This window comes from Rutilus rutilus, assembly GCF_951802725.1.
Source record: "Rutilus rutilus genome assembly, chromosome: 2".
Lineage (NCBI taxonomy): Eukaryota > Metazoa > Chordata > Actinopteri > Cypriniformes > Leuciscidae > Rutilus > Rutilus rutilus.
This window is the reverse complement of record NC_140210.1, coordinates 36,697,259-36,715,533: the sequence shown is the minus strand read 5'-3', so window position 1 is coordinate 36,715,533 and position 18,275 is coordinate 36,697,259. Positions and strand designations below refer to the sequence as shown.

General features: G+C 39.9%; 1 protein-coding gene across 1 annotated transcript; it reads right to left on the bottom strand.

Moving 5' to 3' along the window:
- Window positions 1–1,065: 1,065 nt before the first annotated feature.
- Window positions 1,066–11,018, bottom strand: adra1d (adrenoceptor alpha 1D). Its single transcript, XM_084390229.1, has 2 exons — window positions 9,733–11,018; window positions 1,066–2,343 (listed from the first exon to the last, which is right to left on the bottom strand). Exons 1-2 carry the CDS (start codon window positions 10,646–10,648, stop codon window positions 1,790–1,792), a joined length of 1,470 nt encoding a protein of 489 aa, XP_084246355.1. The 5' UTR covers window positions 10,649–11,018; the 3' UTR covers window positions 1,066–1,789.
- Window positions 11,019–18,275: the final 7,257 nt, after the last annotated feature.

The following is an 18,275-nucleotide window of genomic DNA, read 5'->3' as shown; positions in this document are numbered from 1 at the left end:
ATGTCAGCAGCACTTGAGCAGCATGTACTCCACAATGTTTGTAAAACGTAATAATCATGTTCTCTGGCATGATTTGATAATGTTCCAAAGAGCTTTGTATGCTTCAATTGAAGCAAGAACATCTGACCCTTTGTACAAAGGAGTCAGACATTTGTTTATTTGAGCAGCGACCAAGGCTATGTTCAGACGACCAGTAAAAATCTAATTTTTTGCATATTCAGATCTTATCCAGATGAGTTTTTGAAAGTCTGGACAGCAAAAAAAAAAAAAAAAAAAAAGAAGTTTTTTTTTCTTCTTCAGATTTCACATTTGGAGGAGATTCCAATCAGATTTTTACTGAAACATCTCAGTCTGGATGCTCTGGTTGTTCGAATCAGTCACAAAGTCATTACTGGTGACGGAAATGCCAGAAGTATTCATTCAATTACTTATTTACCAGTCTCCAGGTTATGCACCGTGACTCGAAGGGGTGCTTATTTGGAGAGAAAAATGATGCACTTTCATTTTTCCTGCATCCATTTTGAAAGTCTCGTCACATGTGGTTACCAAATTGTACCACATTGTTACCAAATCAACCCATACAGATAGGTTGCTTATATCTGGACACACAACTCTTGTTTGATCACTTGCAATTAATAGTGTGGACAGTCTGCCTGAAAAGATCTGATTTGAGAAACAATCTGATTTGTCTGCAGTCTGAACATAGCCTTTGCCTAGAGATGGTTTGTAATCTTAAATATTACTTCTTATCATGTTTTTATTCATTCTCTGGAGTAAAGCAAGAGTCTCAAATTGATTTCAATATATTCTGTGCAGGAATAACATTATTAAAGTTATATTATGGGCATAGTCGTTTGAACAAAACAATTTCATTATTCTTAGGATTCATCAAATATGAGATCAACTGCATGCTCTTTTCAGATTTATTATGTTTTATACTTTATACTTTTATACTTTATTATGTTTGACACTGAAAGACGTCGTCACATCAGCATTACAAAGAATCCCAAAAATGTTATCAACAACACACAAAATAACTGAGTTGTAGTCCATTAATTATGATGGTTTTTTTTTTTTTTTTTTTTTTTTACTATTGGTCCTTTTAGAGATGACTGAAAATCTCATGGTTGAAATAAGAATAGCATGAATAGCACACAGTATTCAACTACCCTCTGAAATACTAAAAACATCTGCACAAAATCCATTTCAATTACAAATTGTGCCTCACATTTAATGGTATGTACCTCTAAATCAATTTGGAATCATTTAAAAGTGAATTCCACAGTAATCTGCGAGTCACGGTGAATCATTATGTCAAAAGGAATCAGTATCATGGTTTCAACAGTCTCAGTATCACAGTTAAATATATTCTCCATTCACACTTAATGGACAAATGTAAAAATCACTCTTTGTAAATAGTTGCTGGTCATCAGAGTGTTTGGAACTGTTTGACTGTTTCTCAAAGGCCACATGGACAACACAGTATACAGACACCCAGCAGCTATGAGTCTTTTCATTCTGGTCCAGTGCAGATCATTTTTTCTTTCTTTTTTTTTTTTTATATTTCCATTCAGTGTACTTTTACCACTAATATTTTTAAATTATCCATATGAAATGCATTAATCTCCTTTAACACACAATGCAATTTTTCCTCAGATTTGATTCTCAACGGTGTCGATAGACACAACAAGAGTACTACTAGTCTTTGAGGAAAAAAACAGATAGATTTGAAAAAGAGCTGGCAGTGGGTCAGAGCTCTGAGAAAACAGACAGTAAGCTCTGTCTTTGTTTAGATGTCTGTTTCCTTCAGGCCGTAGCACTCTGTGAGGTCGTAGATCTGGTAGCCGCTCTGATCGGCACAGTCATTATAAATCCCCATTGACACCGTGTCGATCTCTGTCCGGGCCAGAGGAGACGTGCTACTCTTCCCCGTACCATTCTTGATCTTATTGGAAAGGTTGTTCATTTTCTCCTTCAGCTGGAAGGAGGACTTCTGCAAAGGGGTGAAAAAGCTCCAGCCCTTCAGACTTAGAGGCCGGCTTTTGCTCTGGCAGGAATATAAAGAGTTACCGCACTGCTCGTGAAAGGGTAATCCAGAGCAGTAGTCTCTGTGCGGGTCCCTCCGGGGTCCCCGCATGGCTGTTCTCCAGCGCTGATCGTAGAACCGGCGCAGGACGCGGCGCCGGCGCTGGCATTGGCAGCGCAGAATACGGGTGAAGGCGCGCTGGAATTCCTTGCTCGAGCAGGGGTAAATTACGGGGTTAATGCAACTGTTGAAGTAGCCCAGCCAGAAGATTACTTTGAACACCGTCTCAGAAGGCTTCAGAGCTGGGAAGAAAGATCCTGAGGACGCAGAGAAAGAAAGAGAGAGAGGTAGAGAAATATTTAGTTGTCGGCTCAAGAGAGATTATTTACATGGGAAATAATGCCGTGCCTCAACTTAGCCTGAAGCTACCATTCTCCTCCCACGCGCTGAAAAGTTCAAATCTGCAAGTTCACCGTTTAAAACCATGTGTGCCTAATTATACCCAGCAGACAGATTATATACTTCGCACATAGTTTTTTTCCTCCAGCTCACTGAAGAAATCTAATGCACATGGCATATCTTCTAACAGTCTTTTTGAAACTAGTTCTAATTTTTTTTTTTTTTTTTTTTTGTCTGCAGAGTGGGAGCAATGCCAATATGTCATTCCCAAATTCTCCTCCAAACCAAACAAGCACTATTAACATCGATAGACTGGCCACACAAGCCCATTAGTCATCACAATCAACATGAACTGCTGCTTGCAACCAATTTTTCTGCAGTAATCTCTGAGCGAAATATATTTAACAAAACAAATGCAAGGCGAGACTTGATTTTATCTATTGGGAACTGATTGGAATGTGAAAATTGGGTGGACCAAATGTAGGTCTGACAAAACATTGCCTAAATAGCTTTTTACCTGTTGGTTAATGTTACCCAACATGACGTCAGTGGAAATAGAAAATAGTTTCAGGGGAGGCAAGTTGTTGCATTTTGATTAAAGATTACGAAGACAAATAGTTTGCTTTGGAGTAACATGCGCCAGTGAATCGTTCACAATAAGACCAGAATCATGCATTAAATAGATGGTTCATCCCAAAATGAACTAGCTTTTAAAAATAAAGGCACTTTATTGGCATTGATATTTCCAGGAAGAACCTTTCAAATCCATAGAACCTTTCCAATGCACAAAATGTTCTTTATATTGGAAAAGGGCTCTTTAGAATATTAAAATGTTATTTACATTAAGAAAATAATGGTTCTTTTAAGAACTGTTCAGTGAAAGGTTCTTTGGAAATCCAAGATGGAACCTTTCTTTCTAAAGACTTTTCAAAACTTTTTGTCCATGCAATATAAATCATATCAGTCTAACACAACATTGGCCCCTTATTAACTTTCATTGTATGGCCCATACAAATCTAAACATTTTCTTTTGTTTTCTACTGATTTGACGAGTAAATGACGACATTTTTGGGTGAACTATCCCTTTAAGAGAGCAAATAGGCTCAATTTCATACTGACTTTAAATACCAAACCATTCTTTTAGTTGCAGCAGGCATGCACAAACTGAAGATATAAAGCATATTTGGTCTAGATGGATCTCTGTCTACATTGTGTCTGTCTTCACATTCTCTCCTCCCACACATACACATCTAAACTACCTGCACATTTCTGCTCCGTCTACCTCCGACAGACACCACATATGTTGCCAATACCTCCTCCCTGCCTTTCTTTTCCCCAACGGGGAGTGAGAGGAGGCTAGCTTTGGATTATCTCACACATAAAACAGTTGTCATCGCCCATGCCATGCATTTCAGTGTCACGAGAGGTCAGAGTCCCTCCCTGTCAGTGGATATGTATAAAAATAGCACCAGAGGGAATAGATAGTAAGGATGGACTGGGAGTAGTGCAGTCTTGTTGAAACATTTTTTGATGTACAAAGAGATATGCTGCTCTCCCTCTTGTTTAAAGGTCGTAATTTGGATTTTGAGATGAAAGCTTTCCCTGGAAAGCTCCTTTTTGGTAATTGTAGAGATTGCGAGATACACCAGACAGGATGTTTGGTAGCTACTGAGAGAAAACTCCCTTTTTTTTTTTTTTTTAGAGCATCATGTCCAATGTAGCAACCTCTATTTTGGTGCAATCTGGAACCATATTTCCACTGCAGAAAAAGTGGATCTTCTGACGCTTTTAGTTCTGATTTTAGGGGGACATCTGAGGAATTCTGCTAAAAGGATTTAGAAAAGCAAGCCAAACTAAAGTACACTTACTGAAAGCATAAAACTATTTAATAAATGAATGAACGATGTGTATACATTTCTGAATTATGGATGCGGATGGCCTAATTAGGAAATGGGTTTAGTTGGCACTTTGTTGGCAAATAACCAAATTGACATTTATGTTCTTTAAAAATAAAGGATTCAAAAGGGGGTTTTCACAGTGATGTCATAGAATAACCTCCAAGGAACCTTTCAGTGAACAGTTCTAAAAATAATTTGTTTTCCCTGTGCAATTATTTGTTTTAATGTGAAGAACATTTTTAATAATGATGCAGCGGTCAGAGAGGCAGTTCATTTAAAGCTGTAAGCTGAGAGGGTTGAATGTGTTCTTGTGGCCTTGAATTTGCTTTCTAGCATTGTATTTGCCTGGCACGAGCCACTTGAGCTATAGTGTTTTGGCAGGTAGCCACACGTTAAAGCTGTCTCATCTTATACTGATCACCTGAAGAAATATTTTCATGTGGTCTATGGCAATTGGTTTCATGTGTAAGTTCCTCTCAAGCTGCATTCTGTGTCAATTTGAATTAAATGTATTAGAAGCTGACGTGACAGCTTGGTTCAAAAAGGTAAAGGATCATTTTGACAGTCAGGCATGCAGGCAACGTTTTTCCCAGATATGAATATGACTTAGCTACTCTACAATTTTTCTGCTTAGGTTTATAATCAGAGACACTAGCACAATCACAGTAGTCTTATATGAGATGGTATTAGTGAAACTTAAAGGTATAGTGGAGGATTTTCTTTTTCCGGGTGGATCATCAAGACTATTGGTCCTCCTAGTTGTCAATCATTCTGGTGATATGTTTACGTAAGGCCGTCGTACGTGCTCGTCCCTAGGTAGTTTTCGCTTTCTGTGCATGCGCACTTTCAGGTGTATGTGTGGTGAGCTACGGTTTCAGCCATTCATTGAAGCTCGCCGTTCTCACCGGGTTTTTTCAAAATGTCTGAGGGTCGCAAGAGGAAAAGTGTCTACGAATTGTATGACAAGAAGAGAAAGGCCTCTGAAGAAAGAAACAAGACCAGAGTGTTTTTGGGAGAATATTTCACACGCTGGCGTGCGCTAAAAGCACAGGTTGGGCTTCCCACTGATGCCCCAGTCGCGAAGTTTCTACTCGACAGGTAAAGTTTGGCATGCTATTTGGAGAAATCCATTTAAAATCACTGCTAGTAAAAGTTAATGTAAGCTATGATTAGCAATGCTAGCCCTGGCACAAGTCACCCACTAGGCTCGTGCATGCTCTCTCGTGCATACGTTTAATAGGCGTTCCCTCTCGGGAGCAGGTAGAGTGTTGCGCATGTGCATTTTTTCAAAAAGTGGAGAGGGCGGTTCTTTTCTAAAATTCGGGAAAATCCTCCACTATACCTTTAAGTCATTGTGAAATTCATAATGTTGCATAATCTTACATTGCCAGAAAATTCATTGCAAATATATCACATAACACACAAACAAGTAACCTGAAAAACCTTTGGACTATTCACATATACATACTCTCAAATTACTATAATGACAATGTTTATAATTATTACATATTGCAATCAATAAACCTTGCAATGCAGGTTTTGCAATGACCTTAACTGTCAAGGTATATGTACATGTCATTTCATGAAAGTAGTTTGTAGTTTTCTTTAGGACAGCAGCCAATCTCCTAAAGAAATGGTCTAAAGAGATGGGATTTAGGAAACTTCATGGCCAAATAATACAAATTAAATTTGCAGTGTCGCATAATCTTACATTGCCAATTCATTGTAAATACTGTATACTGTAAATATTCAATATACTCTCTCAACACACACACACACACATTAATAATGTGTTGCATTTACTTGGATTAATCACTTTAAAATTGAAATCAGTAAACCTGGCAATGTTTTTAACAGTCACAGAATATTTACCTATGTAATATCAAAAATATATTTTTTTAGGAGAGCAGAAACATCTGGTTCTGTTTGTCACCAGAAGTAAGACTTTCACTGTCCAGCACAAACATATGCCATAAGGAAAATATTCCCCTGATCCATCACAACAATAACAGTGTGGACATGCTGTTGCCAAAAATATAAGCATCATTAAGAGAAAATGATAACAATATCTGCGCCTGTCATTTTAAAAACTTGCGCCACAAAAAGTACAATTATATAAGTGCAGCAGAGGGGTGTTTATTAACAGGCTTGTACTTATCCCGCTCATTGCACAGCTACTCACAAAAATAGACGGACATTAAACACTGATTTGTGTTGAAATTATGTCATAATCTTATCTGTATATTACCTTAAAACTTCCAACAAGAAAAAAATGTCCATTGCAATGTACAAAACAATTGGTCTAGGAAAAAATATGAACAATATCACAGCAATGTTAAACCTAAAAGTGGTCTGAGGTAATTTTCACCAACTGAGATGCAAGATGGCGTCAATTTTGTTTGTATGAAACAAGACAGAATGAGTCTGCAGAGAGAGACGTGAAAGTAGCGCCGGTTACAGTTACCCGGATGAGTGGACTGATATACCGTGGGATTTTAGGAAATATCAGGCTGATGAATGACCAATCAATTTATTACCACGATATATAATACCATAAGTAGAATAAAATACAATATTCCAAATGCCTTGACACTGAAGCAAGCTCTAACGTCATTCAACCCTTCATTTCTAACGCAGCGACTCACAGTTCGTGCTTCTCCAGTGTACGTGTGGATCTAAGCCATGTCATATCCCTCCTCTGTCCTGGTGGCTGGCTGGTTCTGAGGCTTTGGAAAACGAAAGCACCCTCTTTAACTTAACTTGTTAATAGCCGTGATTAAGGCAGTGGAGCGTTGGGCAAAAAAAAGGTTAAGGACATGAGTGAAAGTGCCTCCTTCATTTTCTCAGGCTGAATAAAGTCAGGCTCCTCTTCCCAAACCATTTAGATCCCAGAATTTCATCGGTACCACATGTATATCTTGCCAGGAGATGTTATCAACCACTGCTGCCCTATTTTTCCCCACAGTGACTGCGAGTGGAATACCAACAGGGACTGTCAAAAACCGCACTTTTGGAATACCCTGGAGATGGATGGGATGGTTGGTTTGGGGGGAAACCAATAAATTGTGGGGAATGTACAATGCCAGCCATGTTTTTTTTTTTTTTTTTATGTAGCCTACATTTTAATTATCTAAGTAAATTATCATTAATAGTCAACATCATAATCATTACTATTTGTTTGTTTGTTTATATACTTAAGACATACCCATTTCATGCCTGTCAGCAACGGCAAAATTCCTTTAACGTAATGGAATACTGTTTTTTTCCTTTACTAGCACATTTTTGGCCTCTGTGACATATTTTTGAGTAATGGTTACGTGACTGGAACACTGAATTGAATGTCTTTCCTTCAGTCTCCCATGGGTGGTCTTTGATTGAGCTTTCTTAAAAATGAATCATCTCTGCATTATGAATATCCCAAACATCTTTTTTTGTTTTATTTCTATGCAAGATTCAGGTATAGTTATTAACCCTGGGATGCAAAACTTAATAACTTAAGCATTGCACAACTTTTTTGTTTTTCATGGGGTTTGGTGACAGGAACATTTTGACACGATTGTGTGTTTTATAGAAAAACGTTTGAAACTTTTGAATGTACTGCTTTTTGTGAGCACTTGATTATTGTGTTGTGTTAATACCGTAAAATTATGGGCAATATAACTAAATGAGCCACAACTCATTTTTGGCTGCTTGAGAACATGGGGAAAATTATGAGGTAAGATGTACTGTCACAAAGAAACTGTTATTGACTGATTGCATGCATGATTCAAGAGCAAACAAAGCACATTTTAATGACCTTTTCATACCATTGCTTTATAAAAAGGAGTTTATAAACTTTATAAAGGAACACTGTGCATTAGTCTCTCTCAAGCCTCGGTCTTTGCTTTGTATTGACAACATACAGGTCAGCATGTGCACTCTATCTATCTATCTATCTATCTATCTATCTATCTATCTATCTATCTATCTATCTATCTATCTATCTATCTATCTATCTATCTATCCAATCCATATACATCCAACATGCACCATTAAGTAGACTTGAATCCCACGGAACATAATGTTCTCCATACCATTGCTTTATAAAAAGGAGTTTATAAACTTTATAAAGGAACATTGTGCATTAGTCTCTCTCAAGCCTCGGTCTTTGCTTTGTATTGACAACATATAGGTCAGCATGTGCACTCTATCTATCTATCTATCTATCTATCTATCTATCTATCTATCTATCTATCTATCTATCTATCTATCTATCTATCTATCCAATCGATATACATCCAACATGCACCATTAAGTAGACTTGAATCCCACGGAACATAATGTTCTCCAAAACAAAGATCGTTGCACATTGAAAAAGACAGCACATCAAGTGTAGAAATCAACAAAATCTCCCCTCCCGTTGAGCTGCTGTCAAATCCTGATCAAAACCCCACGCCATGGGCAAACATCCAGGCTACCATCTAATTTAATCGTATTAACTGTGAATGTAATAGAAAAAGTGATGCGTGGAACTGCTTTCGTCAGTAAGAAAAGCGCAAGTAATTAACATTCAGATAACAGCTCTTGTGTGCTTTATATCAGGCTACGCATTTCGCACATTTTTGTTTTCCTGGCCAAGGAGTAGCTAACACATGAACACAGTATCGAAATAGACGTGTATTTCACATGCATTTCAATGCATAAAACATAGGCTACTTTAAATTACTATAAAATTATCAACTCACATTTAGCCTACCATCTTATGTAATTTGTTTGCGTAGCCTATGGCAGATGCAGAAAATTATTTGCTGAAGTGCTTTTTTTTTTCTTGCTTTTTTTTTTTACATTTCAAAGTTACAAAAGAAATAAAACAGACAACGAAAGATATATAAACAATAAACAGTGGATTCTCTAATAAACTTTCTTCTGGAACCAATCTTATTTCCTAATTAATTGTCTCATAGCCTAACAAAAAAAGTATATTTAGAAAACACATTTCTCAGCAAGATCGAATGTTCCTGCAAGAACATCACAAGGGATTTTTATATATAGCCTTTATATATAGCCTGTTATATATATATATATATAAAACTCCTAGCTAACTGTCTAGTAGCAAAACAATCAAAAATATTGTTGCAATTTTATTTTATCCAGTAGGATCATATTTGATTATTAGAGGATTTTTGTTTAATTCCATTATGATTCGTGGCAAATTTTAATTTGTACACAAATAATGATGTAGTCATAACATCCATTTACACGGTCACAATAATAATTTCTACTCGTTGCAATGATGTCATTTAGGCTACTTTGGTTTTACTTTTAAACAAATTGTAGGCTAAAGCAAGAAGTTTTAAAATGTTGCTCTGTATATAATAATAATAAAAAAAAAGTAGCCTATGAAAAACAAAGAATAACTCGTATACGTACCCAAAGGCAAGACGAAGAAAAACGGTAGCCAACAGAGAATGAACATGCCCACCACGATGGCGAGGGTTTTAGCAGCTTTCTTCTCCCTGGAGAACTTCATGAGTCTCACGGACAATGAACTTCTGAACGGGTGATTTTTTGTTTTCGAGTTCGAATCCTCCGGAATGCTCCTGCAATGTATCCTCAGCACCACATCCATTGATTTATCTCTCTCCCGTTTCACACCCGCTTCCAAACTTTTTGTAGTCCTGCGGGCCACGATGTATACTCTAGTGTACATTACTAAAATCACCATGAGCGGTAGGTAGAAAGAGAATAAGGAGGAGAACAGAGCATAACCCGGTTCCTCCGTGATGCTGCAGATGCTTTCATCAGAAGGTGGAGGTTCTTTCCATCCCAAAAGCGGTCCGATAGAAATCACCATTGAAGAAACCCAGACCACCACGAGTATGACACCTGCTTTTCGTTCAGTCATGATAGTGGGGTATTTCAGACAGTATTTCACCCCGATGTACCTGTCTATGGATATAATGCACAAACTTAAAATAGACGCCGTGCAACAGAGCACATCAACCGCTGCCCAGATGTTGCAGAAAACGCGACCGAACACCCAGCATCCAAATACCTCCAGAGACGCAGAGAACGGCAGGACAATGATACTCAGCAGAAGGTCCGCTATGGCCAGGTTCACAATGAAGAAGTTGGTGACCGTCTGCAAATGTTTGTTGCAAAGGACCGAGAGAATAACCAAAATGTTCCCCACGATCGCCACCAAAATGAAGATGGCAAGAAAGATTCCAACACCGATGACTTGAGAGTCGATGGCGATTCCCTCACAGGTGGTGTTGCTGATGTTGGAGAGAAAGTCCGAGGGGAATTCATCCTTGCTCTCGTTCAGCAGTTTAGAAAATGTCATTTTAAAACTCCATAAAGACGACTTTTACTGGCTTGGTCCGATGGTGTTGGCTGGTCGGTTCATGGTGAGTTTCATCATCATCATTACTGTTGGAAGTTGTCTTCAGATTGTTCAGCTGGATCCGTTACTTTGTGAGCCTATTTATAAAATGTTGCATGTTAAACATCTCGTTACACTTACACTTTCGTGTGATGGCATAACCTGACATATCATTTGAACTATTTAAAACAATGTTTTGAAGTAGAATAAAACTAACAAGCAACTAACAAGCTCCTAAGTCTGTAAAACCATAGTGCCGATGCACTGCAGGTCTTATGAAGAGGCAACTTCTGGTGGCATCCTCAGCGACCACTCCAAACTGCATTACAGTGGCTCAATGTGGACCCCAGTGCTCCAGGTCTCCTCCTCCTCCAGCTCTGAGAACTTGGTGACGCGTCGCACATTTGCTTCATTTCTTCATATGACCACTAGAGGGTTCTGTATTATTGTGGCACAGAGAAGGACTGCTTGCATTTTGCTATATATGATACTTTGGATCAGTAGAATATCATTCAGCAACAGTAATGGGGAGTAAACAGTCATGTCAAGTCAGATTTATTTGTATAGCATTTTTCACAATATATATGTTGGTTTTTTTTAAGCAGGTTTACTGAAATTCATCCCTATATCCCCCAAAAAATCCCTAAATTACATTATTGAAAAACTGTTTAAATGGTAAGCATGCTCTTTCAGTTGCAAGAAATTACTATTTTACAGTCCTTGAAGTCCAATAAAAAAAAAGACTGATATACAGGCAGCAGTCAGTAAAGCGTGCCTTGCTGTCTCCTGATATTCATACTAAAATCACATTGAAAAACAAAACTAAAGCAATATTTCAGATTTGTGTGTAAAACCCCTGTGTACAACATGTCACTTTTCCATTTGAATTTCTGGCGAATGCCATCCTCAATAAAAGGTAAATACCACATGTTTTGTGCGTGTGGTAGAAAACATTTTTTCTTGTTATGACAGCTTTTTGAGTAAAAACAAAGCACTGTGCATTGCCAATGACATTCCCAGTGACTCTGTGCAGCTGCCAAGCTGCCATCTGTAGGTCCAGATGCACACTAAAAGCTGAGGGGACACTGAAGAGCCACAGGGTCTCTTGATGAGAAGTTGGGAGGAAGTGATTATACTCAAAGAAACTCTGTAAAATAGTACTGGGATACACATTAAAGGTGCAGTAAGAGATTTCTGAGAATCATTGTTGAACACCGTTGATATTTGAAACCAACCCAAACACACCCCTCCCTTCATTGCTCCGCCCCCAAAATGCACAAACACTCAATGCAAGAGTGATTGTCTCTTTATCATAGCTGAAGTGAAGCAAAATAAAGCTTCATGAAAAATAAAGCGAAGATGATGAACAAACGACAAGGAAGAACAAAAAATGAACACACAGTATACACGAGTAATTACAAGCAAGAGTTCATTGTTATTTGCCAGCAGCACACACTTCAAAACCAATGTAACTCACATATGGAGCAGAAATAATGCAACATCGGCCCTCTGTTTTCAGGCCTTCCCGCACCGCTGGAAAGCTTTTCTAATATTAACGCGGGTCCTTAAGCTCCTGCCTGATCATAGCCCTTCTTTTTCCAGAGATATTCCTCTGACCATCTTTCTTCAAATCTCCCTCTTGCTCACTCGCTCTCCTCCCCCATCATGAGTGTATAAGCACAAGTTTGTTGTGGTGCTCGGTCTGATCCATTTTCATCAGTGTTTTTCATAAATCACTTACTGCACCTTTTAGAACATGCAAGACACCGTAGCTGACTGCCAATCACAGTCAGTGTTTGAATATTTGATGTTGCCTTAATTATCACTGATGGCATGATACACTTAGGCCTATATTAAAACCTGAAAATTACATTCTACATAGATGGTTTGAGATATAGTCGCATGATCCTTTGACATGTGGACATTACATACCGCAACATCAAACTAGATTGTCATCTCAAGATTCGTAACGTAACTCAATATAAACAGCAGACATGCTGTTGTAAGGATGAATCTGTTGTATGCAGCTCTTCCAAGCACCTTTCCTAATCCTGAGCAAAGAAGCTTAGTTCCAGCTGAGAAGAGGAAACAGAGGCTACAATTCACACATGATCACCAAAACTGAATAGCTCAAATTGGATAGACACTGCATGCTTGCAAAATCCTGCCTGCGAAAGGCAGATGGTATGGTCAGAATCTGGCACATCATAAATACACACATCCTTCCTGCCTTGTGTCAACAGGGCACAGCGGTGACACTGTTGTAACAGCCCTGCATGGAGAGGTTTTCTTGTGACACATTAGACCAACCGGCCATCAGCCGAATGACGCAGGTTGACTGAGCATTGCTTTGATTATGTGCATCCCCATATAGCCACAAACTACCCATTTTCAAATTTGACACCGGTGCCCTTTACAGCCTTCAGAAGGTTTTAAAGTATGATGTGAAACTGCATGAAGTGAGTCAGTATGGACAAAAGTCCCCAAGGAACATTTCCAGTGCTCTTCTAAAACCATTATGCACATAATTCTGCATATTGTAAAGGCAAAAGGAGGGTTTTCTTCTCTGATACTGTAAAGTGACCATGAAGTATGAAACCAGGAAAAACAGCATGAGACACAAATCGATTATAGGTCTAATCATTTGATTCTGCATTACACCAATTACATCTTAAACTGCATCTCTCAAGAGTCCATTTACTGTCTTGTGCTTTAACCTTGTGCTGTGTCGAAAACCCACATAACACTTGTGATGTTCCCAGTCAAAAATGACGACCTGCAAAAAATTGCTTATAAATCTTTCGTTATGCTACCTTATCACCAACATATTGGATTCAATATTGATTATATTCTCTTTCAATTAGGACAGGTTTTGTATTTACTTTTGGAACTCATCGATCATAGGCCTTATTTATCTGAGCTCATGTACCTCAGATTTTGAGTGAAAAAAAGCGTTATTTGTGGATAATTTTGTCAGTTTTACATAAAATGTGAAGAAAATTGCACTGTTTTTCACACTAGTGTGCTTTTGCAAAAGCTTGGTTTGAAGCTTTTGCACACTAGTGTGAAAAACAGTACAATTTCCTTCATATTTTATGTAATTTTATGTAATTTTTATGCAATTTTCTTTCAACACCGGTGGTGGTCACGGTCAAAAATGGTCAACTTAAAAAAATTGCTTGTTATGCTGTTTCATTACCAAATATTGGTTTCAATCTTTGTGAAAAAGCATTTTTTCATATTTTATTACACATTTTTTTTTTCACTCAAAAACTGAGGTAAAATGAGGCTCAGTTAAATAAGGCCTACGATTGATCAATTCCAAAAGAAATATAAAACCTTTCCTAATTGAAAGATGATGTAGCATAATGACAGATTTATAAGTAATATGATGTTTCTTGAACATCACAAGTGTTACAATTGCCGCTTTCCGACCGGAGGAACCTTTTCACTGTTCCTAGAACTATTGGCTAAAGTACCCGTATGTTCCTGCGGTGAGAACACTCCGACTAGGAAGGACTTTAGTTCTAGGAACTCCATTTGGAGGAACAGAGATAGATGGGCCTCTAAACCTGAATCCCTCTTATGCTGAAGAGAAAATCCAACGCAACTTTGAGGGGACCAAGTCAAACATGATTATGTATTTCTGCTCAGCTAGCAACACTGGACATCAACCACACGGCATAGGCTAATAACTTTTTTTTTTTCATATACTGTGTACTTTCTATAACAATTCTATCTAATAACATGTTAAACAGTACTGTTAGACAGATCGCTAACTAATGAACACAGAGAATGCGAGCATTGTTTGCTCTGGCGTTCTCAGCGCCGTCAAAATAAAGGTCCGTCGCTCCGTCAAAATAAAAGTCGCCGTGCTTGCGTCACCCCCTTACCCCTCCTACCAGTTCCTATGGCCACTTGGCCAGTGCGAATGCAAACAGCAAAACCGAGTTTGGGGGAGAGTAGTTTATAGAACTGTTTAGAAGTGGACAGTTCCTATAACTAAGTTCCTGTAACTACTTGGTCGGAAAGCGGCTATTGTGGAAAAAATCCCACAAAAAGTATAGATTTTTTTTGGGGGGGGGAGTTGTTAGACACTGGATGAGTAAAGACAGTAAATTTTAGTCCGACACAATAACATTACCTAGCATTTTCAGGTGAAAAATTTCACCTGAGATGAAGGTGGAGTTTGGGGAGGTGGAGGGATACTGGAACAGCTGATGCTAGAGAGAGGCCTATACTCAGGCTGTTGATTGAAAGATTAGATTGGCTCACTCCTCCCTAACTTACGTTTAGGAACTTCATTTAACGAGTTTGTTTGCCCATAAAATCTTTAAGATATTAGGTTAAACTTATTTGGCTTGCTGTCCACTGAAGAGGGGCTCGATGAAGCAGCTTCAACTCGAGCTCTGATATACCCCCCCAAAAGTGTTGAAAAAAAATTTGGGACAGCAAGTTAGAATAGCATGATCAAATAATTAAGAACTTAGAAAATACAGTATGTCTAAGAGCTTTAAAACATGCTACCCCCCCCCCCCCCCCCCCCCCAAAAAAGAGTGGAAATTTAAAGCTGTATGGGGCATGAATAGACGCTGCTGCAGCAGGGATGTTTAACGGGGCTCCTGTGGTAACTCTGGCTGGACTGCGTCTCCCTACTATGCCCACCATGTGGGGCTATGAGTGGTGCTCCGGCGGGAGCTGTGTTTGAAAGAGTGTGCCTGCGTTCGTTGTGGAGTGGAACGACATGAGCTTGTGGAAATTGTACTGGGGTACATCTCACCGCTGTACTGCTGCGGCAGTGACTTTCAGAAATTACTCCTGCGGGAGTATATTGGGACTGGAGGTTTGACACAGCGATTCGGAAAGGGAGAGCCCCCACGGCGCCCGAACAGAAAGCTCATACTGCGATTCGACACAGCAAGTCGAACGGCCTACGATGCATCTGGACGGGGGAGCCCACACGGCGATTCAGATGGGAGACCCCACTCCAGGAGTGGTATGTCATGCGCATCTAAAAAGGGAGAGCTCTCACTGCATCCAGATGAATGCACGCCCTGCGGGGCTAGGTAAGCGGGAAGATGCAGATAGTAGGGTGAAGCGGTCCGGACTCAGAAGGATGCTAGTGTTTGTTGTGCTTGTCTAATGTTATGCAGATCTGAACGAACGTATGTTTCAAAGGCGTGGGACGACCATTGACCTAGCATTTTGATTTGGTGATCAGAAAGGCCCCTTTGCGCTGCTGTAGTGGCTGCACCTATGAGGAATGTGAAGAGAAATGTTTGGTTGGGATGCCGGAACTGTTGAGGATGAATTTGAGGTTCTTTTGAAACCAATGTCTGGAGGCAGGGAGATTTCAGGCAGGGAGGGTCGAGAGAAACATCCTTCGGATGAGACATTAAACCGAGGTCCTGACTCTCTGTGGTCATTAAAAATCCCAGGATGTCCTTCGAAAAGAGTAGGGGTGTAACCCCGACATCCTGGCCAAATTTGCCCCTTGGCCTCTGTTCATCATGGCCTCCTAATCATCCCCATATACTGATTGGCTTCATCACTGTCTCCTCTCCACCAGTAAGCTGGTGTGTGGTGGGCGTTCTGGCGCAATATGGCTGCCGTCGCATCATCCAGGTGGATGCTGCACATTGGTGGTGGTTGAGGAGATTCCCCCTTCCTTGTAAAGCGCTTTGAGTACCTAGAAAAGCGCTATATAAATGTAACGAATTATTATTATTATTATTATTATTTATTATTGTTGGGAGAAAAAAGACCTGAGCGGAGAGTGTTTAGGCAGATGCTAAGAATGTCGATGGTTAAAGGTTGTCTAGAGTCCTTTTTTGTAAACCTATGATGAGGAGGGATATCTGAGGATTCGAAATGTTGGGGCACTGTTGGCCGTGGAGGAGCTTAAAAAAGAAATGAATTCCGCTAAGGTAGACTTTGATTGATCCTGGTTGAATTAAATTGGTGTGATGGAGGTATGTGATGAAGGAGGATATTGAGAGGAGGGAAAACTCAGGAAAAACCATGTTGTGGGCTCTGTGGAAGTTTTTGAAGGAACCCCAAGCTGTCCAGTAGGCTTGGAGTGTTCTGGGAGAAACGGCTTGTAAGATGGTATCCGTGGATAGGGTATGTAGATATCTGAGGGGATGGTCTAGAGCAGGCATTCTCAACCCTGGTCCTGGAGGGCCACTGTCCTGCAGAGTTTAGGTCCAACCTTGATCAAACACACCTGCCTGTAGCTTTCCAGTAATCCTGAAAGGCTTAATTAGCTTAATTAGCTGGCTCAGGTGTGTTTGATCAAGGTTGGACCTAAACTCTGCAGGACAGTGGCCCTCCAGGACCAGGGTTGAGAATGCCTGGTCTAGAGGAATATGAGTTCTGAATAAGGTGGAACTGGAGTTGGATCGGAGTCTGCTTCCGGAGCCAATGTTCTGAATTTCTGATAGAATTAGGAAACGGAGATGGGCTGAGACTGGAGGTGGTTCCATGGCCGCTGTTGTTGGCCGGGTGGAAATACCGGCGGACAAGGAAGTGCGAGCTGTGGTGGCACCGGCCATAGATATCATATAATAAAGGCTAGATGTCTTGTGCGCGCTGCTGGCCAATGGAGGTCGACGTCTGCACACGGCGGCCATCTTACGACAGGGTGCTCGCTCACTCGTAACATGGTGCATGTACTTTTAAATAACCATAACTTGCTCAATTTTCTACCAATTTTCAAACGGTTTGGTTTGTTATAAACGTCAGAGATGTAGTTATGATACTGCATACATATGAATAATTATAACAATGAACTTCCATATGAAAGAAGTATAGCCACTTTAATAACGTTTGTAAGAAACCAAACCATTTGTAAATCCGTCAAGATTTCAGCGAGATAAGAGGATTTGTGTGCGTGCTGACCACTCACCTTAATTCACAACTTCCCTGTGGTAAGATGGCCGCCGGTGATGCCGGAAGTGACTCCGCCTTAAGACATCTAGCCTTTATATGGATATCTATGGCGCCGGCGGCCTTTGGATTGGCGCGTTGGGATTGTGTGGGTTCAGAACACCGGACCGGGAGAGGGGCGAGTCTTGCTTTTATGAGATGTTGAATGGTGTTTGTTGGAATGCTGGAACTGATGGAACTGATGAAAAGATCGTAGAGTTGAGCTTTTGATGATCTGCAGGAGAAATGGATTCCGGAGCTGGAGAGGACTTGACATAGGCTGTTGACTGAACATTTTGAAATGGGTGGAATCGGTGTAATAGCACCGGTAGATTGGGGAGATGAAGTCTGAGAAGATGGACGAGGCTCAGTTAAAACTGGTGATCTTGAAGGTGGAGGAGAGCGTTGCCTTTTGGAACGTGGTTTGTATGAGCGCTGGATTTTTCGGCCAGAACGCTCATGAAGATTATCCGTATTTGGATCCGTAAGATCCGATCTTACGCGGGGAGTGACTGTCGGTGTCTCAGGAAGACTTGTCAGTTCGTCGTCTGAAGGAAAGAGCTGGAAATTCCCGGGACGTCGGACATTATTCCATGTGGCAATACCGGATACTGGAACAGCTGATGCTAGAGAGAGGTAAGCGGCTACTTATATACTTATA